Raw genomic sequence first — 21,665 nt, 5'->3', positions numbered from 1 at the left:
TGACTAACGGAAAAAATCATTTTAAATGTCTCAACTGCCAGGCATCCTGGTTTGTTAACTGAATGTTTGTTGGCACTTGTGTTCACAATCAAGCACTCTGGTTGCTTTGTTAATTTTCCCCTTCTACCCAGAACTGTCTTTTTGGTTATTTTTCTAATATCTGGATATGTATTAAGTTTTTTCAAATAAATTTAATACGAAAAGAAATCTAGGGGGGGCTGTCTGAAAAAGTTCCTGCATTGCTTCCCCTTATAACCCACATATGGGATAATGAAAGGAAGTTACTTGCTTTCATTTTTCTGAATCTTGTTGCGCAAGAGGTCTAAAACTGAAGTCGTTTTAATTCCATTTAAACTGAAAAAAGTACAGAAACACTGTCTTCATTTGATGGTGTGCATAAACATTACACTCCATATATAGCAAAAATATCTTTTATTTATAATTTACATTTCCACAAGTGGAAAATTGTACATTTTTACATATACAATTTCTTTCCATTAAATTTTCACGCATCTACAGAACTTTCACACAATGACACCTGAAACTGTGCAGGCAACAAGAAATTCAAATACAAAAATGTATTTATTAACCAAACAGTAGCTGAGGCCCTGCCTCAGCTAAACGTTTTTATTTCATATAAAAAGTATTTGCCTTCCAGAGTCAACACAGCAGCTCTTCTGTTCTGTAAAGTAAAAAAAAAAAAAAAAAAAAAAAAAAAAAAAATCATACCTCAGTTTGTTTAAACAGACTCAACCTTATCAGGTTCTGTTTTAATATCTGTAGATGCAGGTGTGCTCTCTTCTGCACAGGTAGTAGGGGTGTCATCAGGTTCTTCTTTGACTTTTGGGGAGTCACAAGATTCTTGTGTTTCTTGTTTAACAATGTTCAACATAAGATTTAGTGGATTTTCTACAGGAGTCTTGCTGGGAGATGGCGTGCAATCAAATGAGGATGTCTGCAAAAATTAAAGTTATTGTAGTATTAACACACCATTAAAACAACTATTTGTAACTTGTTATAGTAATTTTCAAAATGTAAACAGCTAATAATCAGGCATTCAAAATCCAAACTTCTACTTTATCCAGACCTTGAGAAAGCCAATTTACTGTAACAGAATTACTTTACAATTACTTTGAAAAGATATCATTCAAGTTGGGATGAAACACTTAACGCATTACCATAAGACATTTCCAGCTATCCCAAGGAGTATTATAACTCTCAAATCATTAAAAATTTCACACACACACACCCACCAACATCCATTTACTCCATTTTGCAAATTCCTAAGATTGAGAACTTTATTCAACAATAAATTCAGAATATGTTTTCAAACCATGGTTTCTCTTTAGTTGTGTGTGACATACAACCTGACATGCTACATCACAACAAAAAATACATCTTAGATAATTCTGTATTACAAACTTGCCATGCCTGGGGCCCTCAACTCTTTGTATAGTCATATGCAACAGAAATGGGTAGTATATTCTGAATATATTTGCTCCCTGCAAAGCCAGAAATCAAGCAAAACCAACACACAATGCTTAAGATATAAAGGATTGACTTACGTTTTGGTAATCTTCGTAACATGATGGATGGTAAATCTGAAAAGGAATTGTTATACATTTAAATACATATTTATTTTATAGTAGAAGCACTGGTCATGAACAGAACAGTTTTGGTTACACGTATTATACTCCCTCTAGAAAAACAATGGTATAAGTAGGCAAAGTATAATAGTCAAACATAACTAACTGGGAAAAGATTTTGTGTGTTTATGTAGGAAAAGTTATACAAAAAGTTATACAAAAGTTATACAAGAATTATTTGTCTACAGCTGTATTTAGAATTAATAGAACCAGTATCTACATCCATATATGCAGACATTCATCTTTCTTTTAGCAAGGCAGCATGAGGGAACCCTAGTGAACCTATACTAATGGCATCAAGATTTCATGCATTTCAAAAGGTTGAGATATTGGTGTACCTGGAGGCCAGCAAAACCATCAAGAGAATCCATTGGGAATGAAAATCACTTTCTCCTCCCATTTTCTTGCTACAACTCTTCTGATCTTTTTTTTTATTCTAAACAAGTATGACATAATAAAATCAGATTACCTTTTCATCTACTCTGATAGCATTCTTCAGATGCCACTCTTCCTCTTCCTCATCCCAATACTGTTCAAATTGCTCTTGGCAAATTTCACAGCTCTGAAAAGTTATAAAAGTAACAGAGATATATAAAGGTGATTTGAACAATATACTAAACACATCAACTTTAAGAATGCAACTAATGACAATCAAATAAAGCTCCTAAGATAAATGTATTGACCTAAAACATGATCTTGCCTCCACATTCTAAAAGTAACTTTAAAAAACATGTATTAATGCAAAATTATTTTGAGTATAGTTTGCAGACAAAAACAATCATCAGGGCTTGCAGACAGCTGTCACTTGGGATCAGTAAGCTTTGCCCTTTCAGCTAGGAAGTCCCTGCAAAACACTTGGTAACAATCTAATGCCCCTTTTCTGCCAGGTAACACAACCCAGTACAGGGACTCAGTTAATTTTATTTATGGCATTATCTTCACTCTTATCCCTAACTCAACTTTGAGTTTCAAGTTAAAAAGGGAGAACTTTTGCTTGAAATATTAACATCTTTAATACTTTCTCTGCCATATGATCAACTCTGAGAACAAGGCACAAGAGGTACTTTTTTCCAAAATTAAAACAATGGCCTTCAGGGCTTGATAGCTAGTTTCATATAGGGCTGGCAAGTAAAACTAAGTTGAAATTCTGCCAATACTTGTATTTAATTACTATACCAATTTGTCTAATAAAATACATATCTACTGGTTATTTTCAAGTCAAAAGAAAGACTGAGATGCTTCTCTGTCCTAATGCCTACCTAACTGTGTAAGAAGTAACACAAACAAGGTAAGACAATTGTTATCTGAACCACAAAGGACCATTTCCAAATCACTTGTTCAGTTTACTCTTCCTATGGATACACTCAGTAAATTAACATGCATTTCCAATTCCAGTTTTGCTATAAAGATGGAATGTCAATAGGTGTTTGTTGTTTTTTGTTTTTTAAACTACTGGTAATTTATACCACTATCTGCTACTGGGCAACAACCATTACATACATAAATATAAAATCTATGAAGTGGCTGCACAGAGGTCCAAGGACAAAACTTCAGACTATATGCAACACACTATAAAAGAATGCTGTAAAATTCTTTAAAGTATTAGATCATTCTCACTATCTGGGCTAACAAAGACACACTGAAACATACCTCATCTGCTCCAGCTGGTCCAGCAGGGACACTTTGAAACTCCTTCTCTTTTGCAGCTTCTTGCGTCTTCAACACAACCTCTTCATGAGCTTTTTCAAAAAACTGGCTTTTTGCACGCTCCTCTAGATCAGCTATTTCTTCAAATTCAATCCAGTCCTAAGAGAAATTTTTCATTCACACTCAGACATGGACAAATAGCCACAAATCCACATTTAAAAAGTAAAACTCAAAAAAATCACATCCAAAAAGTAGCATATGTGATGAGTCTCTTCATTAAAAATTGAAATGCTCATCACATATGCAGCATTACAGTGTACATTTTTTTCAAAGTACTACACTGTTCAAGAACTTTCTCCAGAAAGATGACTATCTTTCAATTTCTATTGCATTCTCAGTGCTACCAAAAAGATACTAATAGTTTAAACTGCTTATTGCTCATATGTCCACCTTTTGTGTTTTGACTGGCATTTATGAAAACTATTTGAAATCTCTAAACAGCACTGCTTATAAAAGGCAAACTCCTGTGATGATGTAACTTGAGATTCAACTGCAATCCTACAGCACATACATAAAGCACAGAACCTGGCCTTTAATTTATCAAGACACATACTGCGTTACTTACTGTTAAACTGTAGTACCACCTTCTGTGTGTAACTTTTCTGCTAACATCCTTTTCTGTGCGGTTTTGGCGATAATGCCAATCTAAATGATCTGCATAAACATCTGTCTGTGAAGTAGTAAATCTCATCCCACATGAGTAACACTGAATTCCAGTGTACAGTCGATTTATAACACTATCATAACGCCTACAAAAAGAAAAAAAGTGTTAACTTTTTTTTAAAAGAAACAAGTAAGAATTTCCTCAGTAAGTTACTTCAAATAATCCTAACAGTAGAAAAAATGATGAATCTACTATAGTTAAAGCATGCTATATAGCTGAATTCTTCCTGATTTGCAAAACATGATCAATTGAAAACACTCATGTAACAAAATGGTCTCACATTAACTGTTCATGAGAAACATGCTGGTATGTCTTAGGTTTATATCTACGAGCTCCAAGCATCCAATAGTGCCTATTATAGTAATGCCAGCATTTGGTCAGCTCTGCAAACTACCACAAAGGTAGTAACACTGGTAGTAGCAAAGGAAATAACATTGATTTCAATTTCTATAACCTTCCTGATTTTATCCAAGATACATGGTGTGATTTAAATAGATTACTCAGGTTAATTTTGCCTCTTCCTCCTCCCTCAAATTCTGCTAGGCTAACAACAGAAACAGAAACTGCAGGTCCTCTTATATCAGCCACAAAGTGACACTTAATCTTTTAAAAGCTCCCAGTTGTCTTGGATTAACTACATAGATATTACCATGTCATTGTTCTTACTGCATTGTAAGATCATGCTACTATACGCACTGTCTAAGTTCTTCAACTGTAAAGTTAGTGAGGTCTGGGACATCTTGATCTTCACTCTGGTCTTGATCATCCTCCTCCTCTTCAGCAGCTGGCTGGGCTGAAGTTTCATTCACTTCTAGAAAACAAAGAGACAATTACAATTTTATTAAAACTTCACTACATTATCGTAAAGAAATGAAGTACTCCTGAAAGTTATTTTTATTGAAATATTAATGCAAACAACCTATGTTAAAATACAAGTGCCTAATAATAGCTGAATCAGTCTCATCTTCTAACATTATACAAAGCATACAAAATGCAATTAGTTCTTTACAGTCTGAGTTTTGGAAAACAGCATTTCAATACCTCCACCTAAATCTTTGGCTTTAATATTCAGTATTTAGAGAAAGATATTTTGGAAATTGACAAGAATCTGACTATAATCAAGAACAAGTTACCAAGGAACAGCACCAAAGATGCAGCTCACTGCTTTGTATAGCTTAAATGTACACATTAAACTACAGGATACATTTTAAAACTTAAGAATTTACTTCATCACATGCAAAGAAAAAAGTTAAGTTAAAAAAAGCTGTAAGAGTTCACGAAAGGTCTTGTACTTAGCTTTTCACTTAGGTTATACATAAACTGAGTAGTTAGAACATAATGGATCTACATACGTGCTGACGTGGAATCAGTTTTTGACAGTTTGAGGATTCCTGTTGACAGCAGTTTAGCAAACAATTCATTGACATCAAGCTGGCCAAGGTGGTTATCAGGGTATGAATGTGGAAGGGCTCCTAGGGAAAAAACATCAACATTCATGGTGACAAAAGGTTAGCTTCAAAAATTTACTTCTCATCCACCAACATACTTCACAACACACTTTCTGCCTCCTGCTTCTCCCAATCTTTTTTCTTTCCTTGCAGCAGCTTCCTTCATAATGTAAGTATTCTTAAGTGCTATCTACACTGGCTCTTTGTATACAAATTTCTACTGAATAGTTTTTGAAATGTGGTACTTTCTCACTTTATGCTCAAAATATTTATGAGGACTGATCTACTTATCACCTGCTTTTAATAATTCATGACACTGTAGAAGCTTTTCATTACTAACCATTTGCGTACTGGTAAGTTTTATATAGCCTGGCAAAGTCAGTCCTATGGACTGATCCCTTCCTGACCTCTCAAAAGCAGACCATATTTTTTTCAGCCCAACTATATACCCAGAATCATATGGTTAATGAAAACTAATGAAAGCCTTCAGTGTTTGACGGAAACCCCTACAGAAATTCAGGTACTACAGAAATCACATCTACTAGCATCTCATTAAGTGTCAAGGCTTCCTTTAGTCCACCCAGAACTACTACACCGGGGACAATACAGAATGCTTATTTTTATGGCCTCAAACAGAACAGTCCAAAAGAAATAAAAAGGTTATTATTTCATTATTAAAAAAAAAATTTTCATTATTTTGGTACACACCTGCTGGGTTCTGAACAAAGCTTCCAGGATTTGGTAAATACTGCTGACCTTGGCCATAAGGTCCTGGCTGAGCAGACATGAGAGCCACCTGTAAAAGTAAATATTTATGTACTGTTTGCATGATAAAATTAAAAAATGTTATAATGAAGTTATCATTAACTTCTAGACACTTGTCAATGATTTTAGATATATTAAACTCCTTCCAGGAGCGTACCATATCAGTTCAGCATTGAAAGGTCAACAAATGGGCTCATAAACTAGTTCTAATTTCCCATTAGAAAAAATTCAGAGAACATCTATTTTGTTTAACATTTAAATAAAAAAATACTTCTTTCTTCTACTTATCCCTTCTTCAAATTCCAATCACATTTTCCAAAAGCATTACTTTCTTTTAAACTCTTCCTTTTCACCAAAACAGAGTCCATCAGAAAGAGACTGAAGAATCTAGTGACCGTCCATCAATAAATGCTACTATTCAGTAAACAGATATTCTTTCTTATCTAATAATTGAAATAGCGTCCACTATACCAAAAGCATCCTGAAAACAGATGTTTTTCAACAAACTAGCTACAGCAAACTCCAGATGGAGAAATAATTTTTAGAACACATTTCTCATAGAAGTATTCTTTGCGAACTGACTGCTTTTGGGTTTAATAAAAAGAAGTTAAAATTGTTTAAAAAATTATCCCTCTAGAGGTCAGCAGGACACAACTGGTTTATGTTCAGTTCATTCTTCATATTTGATTTAATTATCCCCCAAATGAAAAATGCCCACTAAAATCTCTATAATCAACTAAAAGGAATGACACGCTTTTCATTGACATCCAGCATCATTTTCCCCTTTTGAACAGGGCATTTCCAACAGGCAACAGCAAAGACAAGTGAACTCGAAGCATTCTGGTACAAAGAACATTTTTCAAAAGCATAGTTCAACAATGTCCAAATCTTTCCCAATTCCCCCAAATTACGGGCCTCTCATAAGTCTTATCACCAATACTAACAGCTCCAAAAAGGTAACAATTATTTTGGTCCACTGTAATTCTACATCTGACAGATTAACCATGTATATCCACAATTATATCATCTTCCATGCTTTACAAAGAATTCACTTTTAGTTAAGTTTAATGAAAATACCAGACTTCCAATCACATAGTTTTGAGTTGAAAATACAGACTAATTTCCTCAAGTTATCTTCTCAGCTAAAAAATGATGACTGTAAAAATCCATTTTTTTCAGATTTCTCTATTTTTTCATTTTTCAGAAAAGATTATTTAAGGAGGTTATTATACACTGCTGTAACTACTTAGCAGGGATAATTTTTAGTCTGAAACCGGCTCCCAGTCTCCCCACTTATCAGAAAAATCTCGTTTTAGGAGGAACAATAACTACTATTCTCTATACAACAATACTTCATCAGCCTACCTTATTTAGCACAATCAAGTCTTACCTGATTATTTCCCACAGATATATTATTGAAGTTTCCATACTGAGGACCCTGAAGACTTTTTTCATCAAAATAATGTCCAGATGCTCTCAATGGGAAATTCTGTGCTCCTGGGCCAGCTGGCCCATTGAAATTTGGTCCGGGAGAACCATCAAATAGTTCAGGTCTCTGGAACTGCATCCCATGAGATGGTCCATTGTACCCCTGGCTGGGATGTTCACCAAATGGACCACTTTGTCCATACGGTGGCAATTCTAATCTTGAGGCAGGATGGTTAGCTACATTTTCAAAACGTGCACCTTGAAGGCCAAGGGGCAAGTCAAACCTTGAGGGTTGCTGGTGAGGACCATCAAATCTTTGAGGTATGGCTGTATCAAATCGTGGTTGTGCCTGTTGGCCAGGTGCTCTTTCAAATCTTGGACCAGGCTGTCCATGAATTCCATCAAATCTTTGCAGAAGAGATAGCTGTCCAGGTTGACCATCAAAGCCAGCTGAATGACAGCCATCAAATCTTGGACCAGTTCGACCCAGAGGACCTTCGAATCTAAGACCACCCCCTCCTTGGTGTGCTGGCCCATCAATTAACCTAGGACCCACCCCTGGTCCTTCCAGTCTGAGCCCACCACCTGATGGTCCATGTGGCCCCTCAAATCTAAGTCCACCACCTGATGGTCCATGTGGCCCCACAGGCTGACCATGTGGCCCCTCAAATCTGAGGCCACCTCCAGGTTGACCATGGGGCCCCAATGGTTGTAAGTGTGGCCCCTCAAACCTGAGACCACCCCCTGGTTGACCATGAGGCCCCAAGGGCTGACCATGGGGTCCCTCAAACCTGAGACCACCCCCTGGTTGACCTCGAGGCCCCAGAGGTTGACCATGGGGTCCCTCAAACCTGAGACCACCTGAAAGTTGACCACGGGGCCCCTCAAACCTGAGACCAACTCCAGGTCCTTCAAATCTAGGACCACCTACAGGCTGTCCTGCTGGCCCCTCAAAACGCAAAGGACCACCTATTTGCCCAAGAGGTCCCTCAAATCTCAATGGACCTCCTCCACCAACCTGTCCCGGGGGTCCTTCAAACCTGAGGGCACCTGCCAGCTGCCCTGGTGGCCCATCAAATCTTAGGGCTCCAGCTCCCCCTGCTCCTGCCAGTGGTCCATCAAACTGAGAGGCACCTCCCCCTACCAGAGGCCCCTCAAATCTCATAGCAGCCTGTCCAGGTGGCCCATCGATTCTAGAGTTTGAACCAGCAGCAGGACCATCAAGAAAAGGACTTCCTGGTCCATCTACTCCAACCCTCGCAGTAGGCTGTCTAGGTGAGCCATCGAAGAGAGGCCTGTCTTCCATCAGTGCACTTATTCTCTGCTTTACTTCAATGCCTCCAAATCTTGATCCTGGACTCTCTGAAAACGGCGCTTTGTCTGGATCTTCATACCTTGCTCTCTTGAAACGTTCACTGAATGGGGACCTTGGTTCCTCTCGAACCCCTAAACAAACAAAAACAGTAATCATTTGCTGAGATGTTGCAAATTGCTTAACAGCACTAAAATAAAGCAAAAATACATACCAGCTTTCCCAAGAAGTGGTCTTTCTTCACGATTATCAAATCTGCAGATTGCATCACCATCTATTTTCTGGAACTCTGGTGTGCTCTTCCCCTGTTGTCTAAGAGCTTCTCTAAACTCATCTGATTCTCCCCAGCTGTCATAAGGATCGAAACTTTTAGAGCCTCTTGCTCCTTTAGTAGCATTTTGTTCCTCGAGTCTTCGTCGACTCTCAAGTGGTGAAAGATTATCAGGAAAAGGTCTATTACTGCCACTTACAGGAGAATGTCGCCTGGATCTTTCTCCAAATGGTTCTTTTCTCTCAAACTGTACTCCACGCTTAGCTTTGGCTTGCTCACATTCTATTCCAGAAAGCAATGCATCAGGTATATGATAATCTAAAATATCATCAGGATCTAACAGATCAAGTCTCGACAATGAATGCTGCACTTGTGTTCTTTTCAATTTTGCTTTGTGTTCATAATATGTTAATTCTGCATCAGACAGAAGAGGTTTCTTTTTCAAACATTTTTCTTCTGTAGGGCTATCCCACACATTGCATCTGTGCTTTCCTTCCTGATACTGGAACAGCTGTCGGATCTGATGAGCTACAACAAGGAACTCATCTTGTGTTATTTCACCAGATGCTAAGCGTTCATTTGCCTGTAATATTAAAGTTAAAGTTTAGACTTCCAAAAAAAAGAAAAACAAAACTATATCCAGGACACTTCTACAAATAACAAATTGATCAGTGTTACCTTTTTAAGTAATTCTCTCTTGCTTGCAGATGTCAATTCCTTGGGAATCTGCAAATTGGCATCTACACTTAACCGGTGCTGCTGCTTTGGTGCTCGGGGTGACAAAATTCCTTTACTAGCAGCCCAGTTTTCCCGGTGTCTTTGGTGAGGGGATTTACCAAGTGCTTGGTGTTCTTCATTCTGCTGTGAGCTGAAAGCAAGAACACATTTAGAACTGATTATTCCTTTATTCATGACATATCTATTACATTCCAATTAAAACTGACCTTGGCAAAACAATCACATCAGAATCTAAATATACATAATTTCCATATTCCACTATTAAAAGAAGCTAATAATCTGAATAATCAATTTTGACAATCTGAACATTGCCTCCCAAACCTGAGCATACTGAAGTCAGCAAGAAAATCTCCACTGACTTCAGGCAGAAATTCTTTAAAAGATGGTAACTTACTTTTTGTTTTCTTCCCAACCAGATTTCCACCTCTTGCCTGATTTGGATCCTTGCCAGTTTTCTGCATTCTCCTTTGGATCAGGAGAGGCTTTTGTAGAATGCTGGCTTACTGTTTCTTGGGGCCTATCTTCTTGAGCTTTTTTCACTCTCCTTGGATCTCGCACCTCTTGTTTAAGGTTTCGTTTATTAGAATTTCTTTCATCTCTTGCTGTTTGTGCACATTCTTCAACATGAGACTGCTTAGGACCTATCTGACGTATCTTTCCAATTTTAGGAGTTGATGAAGTGGGAGATAAACTCCTAAGTCTTCTTTTGGGTGATCTTCGGTCTCTTCTTTTTGGAGAATGTGTAGATGGTGACCGTGATTTAGGAGAGCGTGATCGTGAGCGTTTTCTATTACTCGATCTCCCCTGTTTTCCACCTTGTTTTTCTGACTCCTCTGTAGCCGTATCTTGTTTCTGAACAACACCATTAATTACTTTATTTCTGCTGCCTACCGGTCTATGTTCACATGTCTTATGTTCCTCTTTTTCTTTTTTCTCTGTATTTTTCTTCTTCTCTTTCGCCTCATCCTCTTTGCCCTCTGGCTTTTCTTGAAGATGTTTTTTCAATCTTGGATCCCGTTTACTGATTTCTGATACTTTTGTACTTTCACATTCCTGGGTTTTAGTATCTTTAGTACTGGGTAGCTTATTTTTCAAAGGCGATGGTGATTTAGATTTTGCCTCTGACTGGTCAAGTTCCTTCTTCGGTGTTTTTTCAGTTGCTTTCAATTTTTCTTGCTTCGATGAGTTCTGTTTTTCAGCCTGAGCTGTTTTGCTTGCCTTGGTATCAGATTGATTGGTTGCGTTTGGTGGAAATTCTTTCCTATGAGACTGATCTTTAGCATGAGAAGAATGTTGAGCCATCCTATTAAGTCGAGGATCCCTGTTTGCTACTTTGATATCATGAAGTGGAGGACTTGGGGATGGTTTGTTTTTTTCAGACTGCACAGAGGTCTGATGAGGAGGTTTAACTGCCATATGAGGCGTCTGAGACACATGTTGCTTGGAAGGTGCTGGAACTGAAGCTATAGTAGATGATCCTTGCTGAACACTAAGAGAAACAGCCTGGAATAGAAAAAAAACAGCATTAAACTGCCTGATAACTCCTGCCCAGAGATGTTCATGTTCTGCAGCTTGAAGCCAAACTGGAAAAATGGAAATGTCTCAAAAGATACACTCACAAAATTGAACCATTTAACTCAAAGTGACCTGTTAATTGCTAATTACAGGTGTCAAAATAATGCAGTACAATTACAAAAAATCAAGTTCAAACAATGCTAAGTGAATACTAAAAAATATGATTTAAGTGCATGTTTGCACTACAGCATTATAGTTTTTAATATACTCTACGTGCTCAAGGCAACTAAGCTGCTACATATCTATTTTTCCTATTTCTACACTTTTAAGGTGCTTTAGTTTTGTATTTTTACACCTGTCAAGATATTTTTACAACTATCACTATAACAAGACTTTCAACTACAAACATGAAATAACATTGCTTATCTGCCACTTTCAGATTTAACAAATTTGACCTGATGAGGAAACTGACTTTATAGTTCCAAGGATCAAGATTCCTCATTCTAGAAAAATGTTAGCCTTTCTCAGAAAAATCGGAGCAAAGATAACTGAAAAAGTGTAGCTTGCTGGGAGCCATGAGAAGAGGTGGAAGATTAGGATCATACGCAGGCATCATTTTGGAGAGCAGAAGTTAAAACAAAAAATAACCCAAGAGCTTCTCTTTTTTATTAAAATTGTTAAGATTTTTAGTTAATATTGTTTTAGAGTCCAAGATCAACTTGTATTGCTCTACTCCTAAAATAGCTACATTTGTCTAGAATTAAGAAAAATTTCATTTACTGCAGTTAGCAGCATAGCTAAGGTGCTATTCAAAAGAAACTGAGATAAAAACCCACCTACGAAAGGTCCATCAACTACCCTACTCACCAACTGTGCTTTAGTCTGTTCCAGCTCCAGCTCTAATTTTTTCTGCTGAAGTTCTAACAACTGTTTTTGCTTTGCAAGCAATTGTTGCCTTATCAGTTGCTCCTGTGTCAAATTCTTTTGTATTTCAGGAACAGCTGGAGGAGTTGAGGCACCAGAAGTGACAGCAGAGGTAGGTGCAGTAGATTCCTCTGGCTAAAAACAAAATAAAGTAAGTCATATTTAAGTCTTGATGGAATCAACTAACTCCATCTTGTTCAACTGCTACCATGATCCAGCAGTGGGATTTCGTTTGTAATGAGGTTATACATTGCATTTTAAATGCAAAATATAACTAGAATGTTTTAAAACTTTTGCTCCACTACAATCTGTCCACTGTGAAAGTTACAGCATGTCATTTAATATAAAATCATCAATGTTCAGAAACCTAAAATACAGTGTGTTGAAATATAAAAACCAAGCCCAGCAAATATCCTGAATTCAGAAATTCATCTTACCTGTCTATAAAGGTCAGATACTTCTTTCTTAATATGCTTAATTGTCAAAAAGCAGTATACAAGCAATGAAAACTACATGTATTACCATCTGCTCATACATTAGGCATGAAAACTTACCGATTTATTTAAAAATTTAGGATTCACATGGATGCTAGAAGTATTCACATTTGGGGGCAGAGGTTTAATTGGCCAAGCAGGATCTAATGAGTTGACTCTGACATCAAGGGCATATAGTTTCTTCAAAGGAAAAATATCATCCCATGTGGAGCGTAATTTAAATAAACTTTTCCTAGTATTTTCATCCACCTAAAACAATAAAACAATTCTATGGCTTGTTAAGTTAATATAAAACAACTTTTTACACTTTTCTGTAAAACTTATTTCAGTTATTTTATACGCGTATCAATAGTTTGTGATTTTTACACATTCAACTGGCTATACAGAATTTATAAACAGTGCAGATGTGCTATACGATTCATACATCTATACCAACAGAATCAGTAATAGCAGCTTCAATGTGGAGTAATTGTTTCAGGGCCACTTGAAGGTTTTATTCTGTATTACCATTCTCTATCAGAATTTTCTTTCAACTTTTCTATTACCAAAATTCTCATTTTACTTGCCCATTTTCTGTGAAAAACACAGTGACAAAAATACTGGAAGGCTACAGCCTTTAGACAATAGGGTATTCAAGTGCCTGTCCTGAATGGGATATAATAATCACCGGCAAAAAGAGAACAACAAATCACAGATCGAAAACAAGAGTACGCTGTTCACCTGTTCAGTCACTGAAAAACTTCTTCCAGTAAAAACAGCAAAAAGGGTATTAGGTAAAATTAATCCAATTATATTTCAGTTCAACTGCAAAATTACACCTGTCTGTGAACTACAAATGAAGTGCCCTTGTAGGTCTAGTCCCTACATTATCTTTTCATTAACTATTAGTTTGAGTTATCTCATGAAAGTAAGTTAAATTTTGCTTTACAGTAAATTTCTAATCCACCAGATAACCTGAGTGGTTAACTTAAAAAGATAAATAAGTGAGGACACAACATATGCAGCTGCCTAGTGTGAATATGCTAAATCAGTCATTAAATATTGGCCCTTAAATGACTTTTGCTGCAGTTTTATTTTTAAGGTGTTACAGCAAGACATGCAAAAGTCTAGAAACATTGTTTGTTGGGGTTTTTTCTGTTTGTTTTTAGGTACTTCAATAAAATCAATTAGTAGATAGCTATTTTGGAGGCGGTTCTATCCAAGTTTCAACAAAAGGGTATGAAGTTCACTACAAAAGCTGCTGAAATGACTGGCAAAAGTATCTGACTCCATTAAGTGTTTAAAGATACCTTAGTGACCATTTACTGATAAAACAAAATTTGTAACAACGTAAACAATGGAATTTAGTTTGTCTTGTACCATCACCAACTAAGCTATTGGAAATGACTGCTACTTTGTACATACATATTAAATAAGCATAAATAAAACACTCTAGTTAGCTCAGTAGACTGTTAACCTAAAAACTCAAAAAATTATCCAGAGCTCCAGCTGCAAGAAGGTTACATGCAACTCAGTGAATGAGCATTCACAATACAATACTGAAAAAAAAACAAGTACAACTTCTACTTATCCACCTATTCTAACACACAGGAGTTTAAACTTTGTGTTCATTATTGCAAGCTATTCCCTAATTAGTCAACCGTTTCACCTCTGAAAACCATATATAAAGCATACTGAGATCTCAGATCCTCACTGATATGTGGAGATAGATAAATATGCAAAAGACCCTCTCACTCATGAGATGCCACTTTCTTATCATGGCATACAGGTAAACACAGAACTTAACCCTCCATTTTGATCCAACTTAAACACATTCAAGTCCAGTCTTCCAAAACTGGACTTGGATTTGCCTTTCTTACCAAGGACTAAGCACTATTACTTCACTAGGTTTAAAGATTAAGAACAAAAAAATGAATCAAAAGGTTAGCCGTTCTTGATGGTGAGTGATTATTGAACACTTATTTGTAACATCATACAGCAATACATTCTAAGTCTTTCTCCCTAGCATTTTTTAATCACAGACCACCAGAAGAGTATCAGGTGTCAGTGATTTTCAGTCTTCACAGTTGAAACACTCATTTTGCCACATTACAAATAAAGTAATTTAGACTAACCTAATCAACTACATGAGAGAGACAAGAGCTGAGAAATCCACAAGAAGAAACTGAGTCTCAGTATAGTTAATAGTCTTAATGCCAAGACTATCTTAAAAATAAATCAACAATTCATAATTAATCAGTCTATACATGACAAAAAGTCCTTCCAGGTAAGCAATTATTAATGAAAAATTGTTATTAAATCTTGCCTGGAAAGAAAGACTATAGAAGTTTATGAACTTAATTAAATGCAACTTTGCGGCTTTCAGCTAACACAGAATTTACATGCTTGACAGCAACACAAATATCCTTTCACATTATACATAACAGTACTAAGATTTAAGAAAACCAATCAACTCCTGTAATTCACCACCCAAGAAAACCCAGAACTGAAAGCATATATTTATTTCACCAGGAACAAATTTTGCTTAGAATACAGAACTTTTCTGAAAGTGTATATACCTTTTCAAATACACAAATAAATGTTGCAACTAGGTTTTTAGTAAATGCAGTAAGATACTCTCTTCCCACATTCTTGACAATGGAATCCATAAGGTACATAACTGGAAGCTTCTCTGATGCAGGAGCCTGGAGTAATAAGAAGAAACTGAGAAGTTTAGTACAACAAAATATACTTTAAGCTTTTTAAATAAAGGGATTACCGATCCCAGAAATACAGACCTCTCTTTCGGTTGCCACTATAAACACCAAGGGATTTGCTTGGGATTGATTTTTTTTTTTTTTTTTTTTTTAAACAAAAACTTAAACTGGAAAAGAGATACTCAGTTCAAAGTACCAGGCAGTGTGTCTACCACAAAAAAGTAGTAACATCTTAGGTTATTCTCTTTGTGTATGAGAGCTTTGGGCAAAAAAAACAAGAAAAAAAGAAGCCCACAAGACAACATTGCTGCTAGTGTACTGAGTGTAACCTTTCAAAACCCACTGAGAAAGTAATTTTAAGTTAGCAGGAAACCATCGTTAGCAACTGAAGGAACTTCTAGTAGTTTTTCTGGATTTCACAGAACGCAAGTCAGACTTCTGGCAAAAAGCCCAAATCAGTGAACTTCCGTAGATGTAGGTTTTATGTTGAATGTCACAGTCTTTTTGTAAACTACATGCAGAATAGGTCACAGTTATTTCATTGTAATCCAAAGAAATGGACCAAGGAGTCCCATTCTCTCTCGGCACTTGCAGATATCAACAGTCAGATTTTCATGATGCATGCAAAATGTGCAGTTCAAACAAAGTTCTACATCCAAACAAAATTCAGTCATGGAGTTGACCGGATAAGAGTACAGATGAACGCACAAACTGCAACCATGATTTTCAGGGAAGGGAGTCTTCGTACTCTGGACACACCTTTGTTACAAGAGGTTTGCTTTTTTTTTTTTTTAATTTCATACTCAAGACTTGTACCAAACTTGTGCCATAAAAGTGTGGTGACGCTGGACTGCTAGAGCAACTTCTAATGTAAACGAAGCACTACTGGCCGAAATCAGAATTATTTTAATGCCCACCATTGGCTTTCACAAGCAGATGGCACAGCAAAGTTCCAGAAAGCATCAGCAAGTACACAGACTTGTTGAAGTGGACAACAGAAAAGACAACACTACAAGCTGTGTGTTGACCGCGATCCCCTTAGAAGAACATCCATTCATAATACTTAAGTCCCATTCACCATCTGGTACGCTTAGGATAAAACCAGAATAACTTCATTCACTGCTCATTTTAAACAGGCTAGTTTTAAACAGGACAGGCTAGTAGATTCATTAATGACACCTTACTTCACAACCCCACTGTCCAGACAAGTGTGTGGAAGTGCTCTTGCTTTACAGTTTTATATTTAATTCCTTCCCAATTAAGGTGGCTTATAGAGGGGCACTGAGTCAACAGTATTTTATATGGGTAAATCACGGTGGTTTCTCACTCTTAAATGTGTCTTCACTTACACCATATTAAATACATTCCATTGTATTTCCATGACCTGAAACTTAATACTGAAGAGGACTTAGGAATGTCTTGTTAATTAGGGGGAAGGTTACTGCCTTTGTGCACATCCAAAGTAGTAAAGACAGGCAGGTGATATATCTTCATACATTAAAAGATAGAAAAGCATACCCTAAGATAGCTAAAACTAATTGCAGCACATCAGAAGCATGCTTTACAGCAGTTATATTACCTAATCCAAATGTTGAACACTGTAAATGAGCTAATACACAACGGTGTTAGAATAAACACATCTCTCTAGCCTCAGAAAATAAAGACTGGGGGTCTAAAGCTACTTAATAATAAAATGTCTGTAAATATTGGTTTTTTTTAATACAGTCTGCACAACAGCACATTAAAAATACTATTTTAAACTGCTCTGAATGCCTCCCATTATAAAAAAGTGACACTAAAAGTGCACAGCTACTGACTTTCAAAGTCAGCTTTTAGTGAAACACAGAGCTGTCTCACCAGCACCTACGCCCAAGAGCTACTGACATACTTTATATTCTTCCATTTCATCAATGTATGGAAGTAGTTCACTATACTCAGCTAAGCTTAAAGTCTGAGACACTGGGGAATCTATTCAGTAGCAAACGCACTGTAAAAAGTTTAACCACCACCTTCATTATACATCAGGCTGTTAAAAGTAATCAATCACACATGGAAGCACTGCAAGCTGGTAAGGAAGCCTATTTCAAAACATGACACACAGAATTATAAGTTTAGCAGCAAATCCCACTTCACATAAGCTACTCAGGTGTTCCTTTTTAAGAACCAGGACTTAAATATGGCTGGAATATTTAAGTCTTCACTTCTGGAAATGTTTATTATGTCAAGATATCTAGCACATATTCCATTAACCACAAAAGGGAATCCCAGATTTGAATGTATTTTGTTTTCAGGCAGTCTCTATAGTATCCCCTAACAAGAAAGACACCCACATGACACTAACCAAAAAGCAGGGCGGCTCAGCATAATCACCAGAACACAGAAGAACACTAACTCTGAGCTTATCAGCATGATATTAAGGACTTCATTACAGAATTCCCACTGTTCTTTCAAATAATGTATGAAAGCTATTGTTGGAAATGTGTGGCTCTTTATTAGTTTCCTAAAGGGTTTCAACATTAAAATCGTATCTGGTAACTGAACCCCAAGTCACAAACTTGTGAAAAACTTTGTTTAAAAAATAACGTTGTAAATAAATGGGTCTTGGAAACAGATTCTGCACTATACAATGGTAAATAAAAAGACAAATACATATTTCACACTTTTTATTTACAAATTTTATAATACCAGTCACACATTTCATAACCATTTATTAAACCATAAAGCAGACCACTCAGTTTTACACTAAACAAACTGTCTCCAGGCAACACTTTTTAAAAGTGGCTTAGCAAAGGAGATCACTTTCCCAGGAACAACTAAAAACTTCGCTCGTATAACCATAGTCACGAACAGTAACTAGGCAAAACTAACCATTGATACAGGATTTAAGACATCTTTAAAAAACACACTTCAGGGCAGGCTCTAAAATCACCCCAAAACGAAGAAATTTGACAGCATTGGTATTTATCACAAATCATTTCATATACATCCACTGCCCTTTAAGAGATATAATGGTGAGATCTATTAGATTATGAGGTCACCTCCCCAAAGAATGGCCGAACTCAGCCACTGGCAGCATTTAAAACTAAACTGGAAGAGGTCTGTGGAACACTAAAAAGCCATCCTGCATCGATAGAAAGATGGATTAAATAACTTAAGAGATCTTTCCCTCCCCATCATTAAATAGTACAATTCTCACCATTATAAACCACGATTTAAAGCCAAAGGAAAAAAGCCTATGAACACCTGATATCAGAGGGAGCAAGGGAAACAACGGGGGAGGGGTGACTGCCAAGAATAGGGGGGAGTGAAAGAACAACCCTTTCCACATAAAAATCTCCTGTTAAAAAGGTGCAGTAAACCCCCATCTGTGTTCTGTGGCTGACTGATGTCAGCAACTGCCTGGGTTGGGCTCAGAGGGAGCCTCCTCTTTCCCTTCTTTTTATATCATGTGCCTTTCAGACGCCATGTTAGGATCCTACAGGCTGCTGCAGTTTCTACAGTCAGAGAGAATTTCTTCTTCCCCATCCTCAACCAAAAAACTTCTCTAGCCAAAATAGATTAAACGCACAGACAATACTATGCTCTAGTCAGGGCGCAGATCTCCTGAAATCCAAACAGATTACCCCAGCTCCCCCAAAATTTCTCTAATCAGGCAGAGCAAAACAACCCCCATGGCCACCACACACACACTTCTCTAACCGGAGCAGATTATCACCTTTCACCCACAAACTTTTCTGAAAGATAAGGGGGCCCCCAATTAATGTCTCAAGTAAGCACAGGGAAAATAGTCTTATCTTCCAAACCGTAACTGATACTTAAAACTCATTATATTTAACCTTTAAAAAGTGGACTATTTGTACGTTATAAACTCAGCCTTATTTTCAATCCTTCAAATTAAGGAAAAAACTCCACAAATCTCTCCTCCCAACAGCCTCTCTCTAATGATCGCAATATTCATCTACTGTAGAAATCGCTAAATGTTTAGACACCGGATTAGAGACACTGAATACTGGCTCCATGTAGGGGAAAACCCAGCTACAAGGGCGAGGTACTGCTGCCCAGTCACTGCCAGGCCGCCATGTTGTGTGTCTGGTATTTACACGGGACTTAAATCCCGAGCCACGCTGCCCTCCCAGCGCTTTTAGTGGGACAAGTCCCAAACCCTCCCCGACTACGAACACCCCTCCTCTGCGGCAGGGTGGTGTGGGGGCTGTTCCCCTCCCTCGAGTCCCCTGCTCCCTATGGGGGGGGGTGGGCAGGGTGTAGAAGAAGGAGCTTTAAGCTTAGCGGTGAAAGGAGGAGCCCCCAACGCCTCGCCCCGTGCTCCCTGACCCCACCTGGGACTCGTTTCCCTCCACCTGTTTCCTCGCAGCGACCCCAAGCTCCTCGCCCTCTCCCCAGTGCCTCGGCCAGGGTGCCTCCTCCCCCGCCACAGCCCCGGGCGCCCTCCAACTCCGCCGAAAACCTGCCCTCTGCTCGCCCCTCACTAGCCTGCCCCCCACCGCTGCCTCCGTGTGCCCTGAAGCCCCCTGCCTCGCCGCCCGCCCCCTCCCGAGCCCAACTGCCACCGCCCGCCACTGGCCTCCTCACCCCACCTGGCTCCTGTCCTCCCCCGAGACTCCCGCTCCCTCTCGCCCGACTTCCCGTCTCCTAGCCCCTCTCACCCCCTCTTCGCTCTCTCTCCCCTGCCCCCTCTCTGCCCTCCTCCTCCTCTCCCCCTCAGCCCGCCGCTACCCGGCTCCGCCCGCGCCCCTCCGCAGGCCCTCGCCCCCACGCCCTTGCTCCTAGCCCCGAGGCCGCCCTAGCCCGCTGCCCCGGCCTGTCCCCCCCAGCAGTATAGGTAGGAGTAGTAGTCGGTGGAATATAAAAACCTTGGCGATTTGCGCCTCGATCAGGGAGACGATGTCCTTGGCGAAGGGCACGTTCTCCTCGGCCAGGATGGTCAGCATGTTGATGTGCGGCTTGCTGTTGAACGTCAGGTCCTCCAGCGACGACTGGTAATCGCGGCACGCGTCCTCCCGGGCCTCGCTGCTACCAGCGCTGCTCTCCGGGGCCGACATGCTCCTCCGACCGGGGCCCGCACCAGGACCCGACCCACCGACCGAGAGCCCCCTCCCCGCGATACCCTGCCGCCGCCGCCGCCGAGCGATGCCGCCCCCCCGCCGCTGCCGCTGGGCTCCTCTACCGCATCCTCCGGGCTGCGGCTCCCGCTGGTGGTGGTGGCGCCGTCGGTGCTGCTGCTGCTTCAGCCGCCGCCGACTCAGTCTCAGCACTCACAAAATGGCGGCGGCAGCTACGGTTCGCGAACCTCTTCCTCCAACCGTTGCGTCATGTGAAATTGTTCTAAGGAAAGGGGGCGGTTGTTTGGAAAGCCCCTTTTGTTCCCTTGCTGCGTCCTGATTGGCTCGCGCTCCGTCTGCTCACTTTGCGATTGGCCCACCCATCACCACAGCAGCCTCTGATGCGCGACAGACGCTCTTTCGTGCCTTCTGATTGGCTCCTGCGCTGAGGCTCCGCGCTCGCTCCTGCGCTCTGGCTTCCGATTGGTTGCGCTCTCTTACTCTCCAGCTTCTCATTCGCTGCTCCGCTTCTTCCCGCCTTCCTGTACTGGCTGGAGTCGTGATTGGTGCCTCCGCGTAATCCCGCCTTTCTTCGAAGTTCCGAGCGGCGATTGCTTCCCCCGCGCAGCCCCGCTTCCTCCTTTCCCCTCCCCCGCGCTGCCGCCGCGCCGCGCCGGGCCCCGCGCGCCATTGGCTCGGCCGCGCTCCCGCCCGCTGCCATGGCAACGCCGCGGCCTGCGGGCGCGCCCGGGGCCTGGCGCCGGCCCGCGAGTCGCCGGGCGGCGGCGGCGGCCGCCGCCTCAGCGGCCCTGAGCCTCCCCCCGGGGTGAGGAGCGGCCGCCGCAACCTGCCCCGAGCGGAGCGCAGCGGCTTGGCCGGAGCCCCGGGACGCAGCGCCGAGCTGGGCAGCGTGCCGGAGGGCGCTGGTTCCCGGGGCCGCGCGGGACTCCCTCAGCGGGACTGACGTGCCGGGGGACAGGCAGGGGGCCTGGCCTGC

General features: G+C 39.9%; 1 protein-coding gene across 2 annotated transcripts; it reads right to left on the bottom strand.

Moving 5' to 3' along the window:
- Window positions 1–415: 415 nt before the first annotated feature.
- PCF11 (PCF11 cleavage and polyadenylation factor subunit) lies at window positions 416–20,982 on the bottom strand. Of its 2 annotated transcripts, none has more exons than XM_026106071.2 (16): window positions 20,480–20,982; window positions 15,471–15,596; window positions 12,973–13,161; window positions 12,362–12,553; window positions 10,374–11,482; window positions 9,920–10,109; window positions 9,185–9,824; window positions 7,621–9,104; window positions 6,174–6,261; window positions 5,370–5,489; window positions 4,714–4,828; window positions 3,919–4,102; window positions 3,297–3,452; window positions 2,116–2,208; window positions 1,566–1,601; window positions 416–955 (listed from the first exon to the last, which is right to left on the bottom strand). In XM_026106071.2, exons 1-16 carry the CDS (start codon window positions 20,666–20,668, stop codon window positions 740–742), a joined length of 5,127 nt encoding a protein of 1,708 aa, XP_025961856.1. In that variant the 5' UTR covers window positions 20,669–20,982; the 3' UTR covers window positions 416–739. The 2 variants fall into 2 exon arrangements, with proteins under 2 accessions (XP_025961856.1, XP_025961857.1); XM_026106072.2 differs by having other exon boundaries at window positions 4,714–4,825.
- Between the last annotated feature and the right edge of the window lie 683 nt (window positions 20,983–21,665).

This window comes from Dromaius novaehollandiae, chromosome 1 (assembly GCF_036370855.1).
Source record: "Dromaius novaehollandiae isolate bDroNov1 chromosome 1, bDroNov1.hap1, whole genome shotgun sequence".
Taxonomy (NCBI): Eukaryota; Metazoa; Chordata; class Aves; order Casuariiformes; family Dromaiidae; genus Dromaius; species Dromaius novaehollandiae.
Note: the sequence above shows the minus strand (reverse complement) of the source record. Positions and strands in the feature narration are given on the sequence as shown.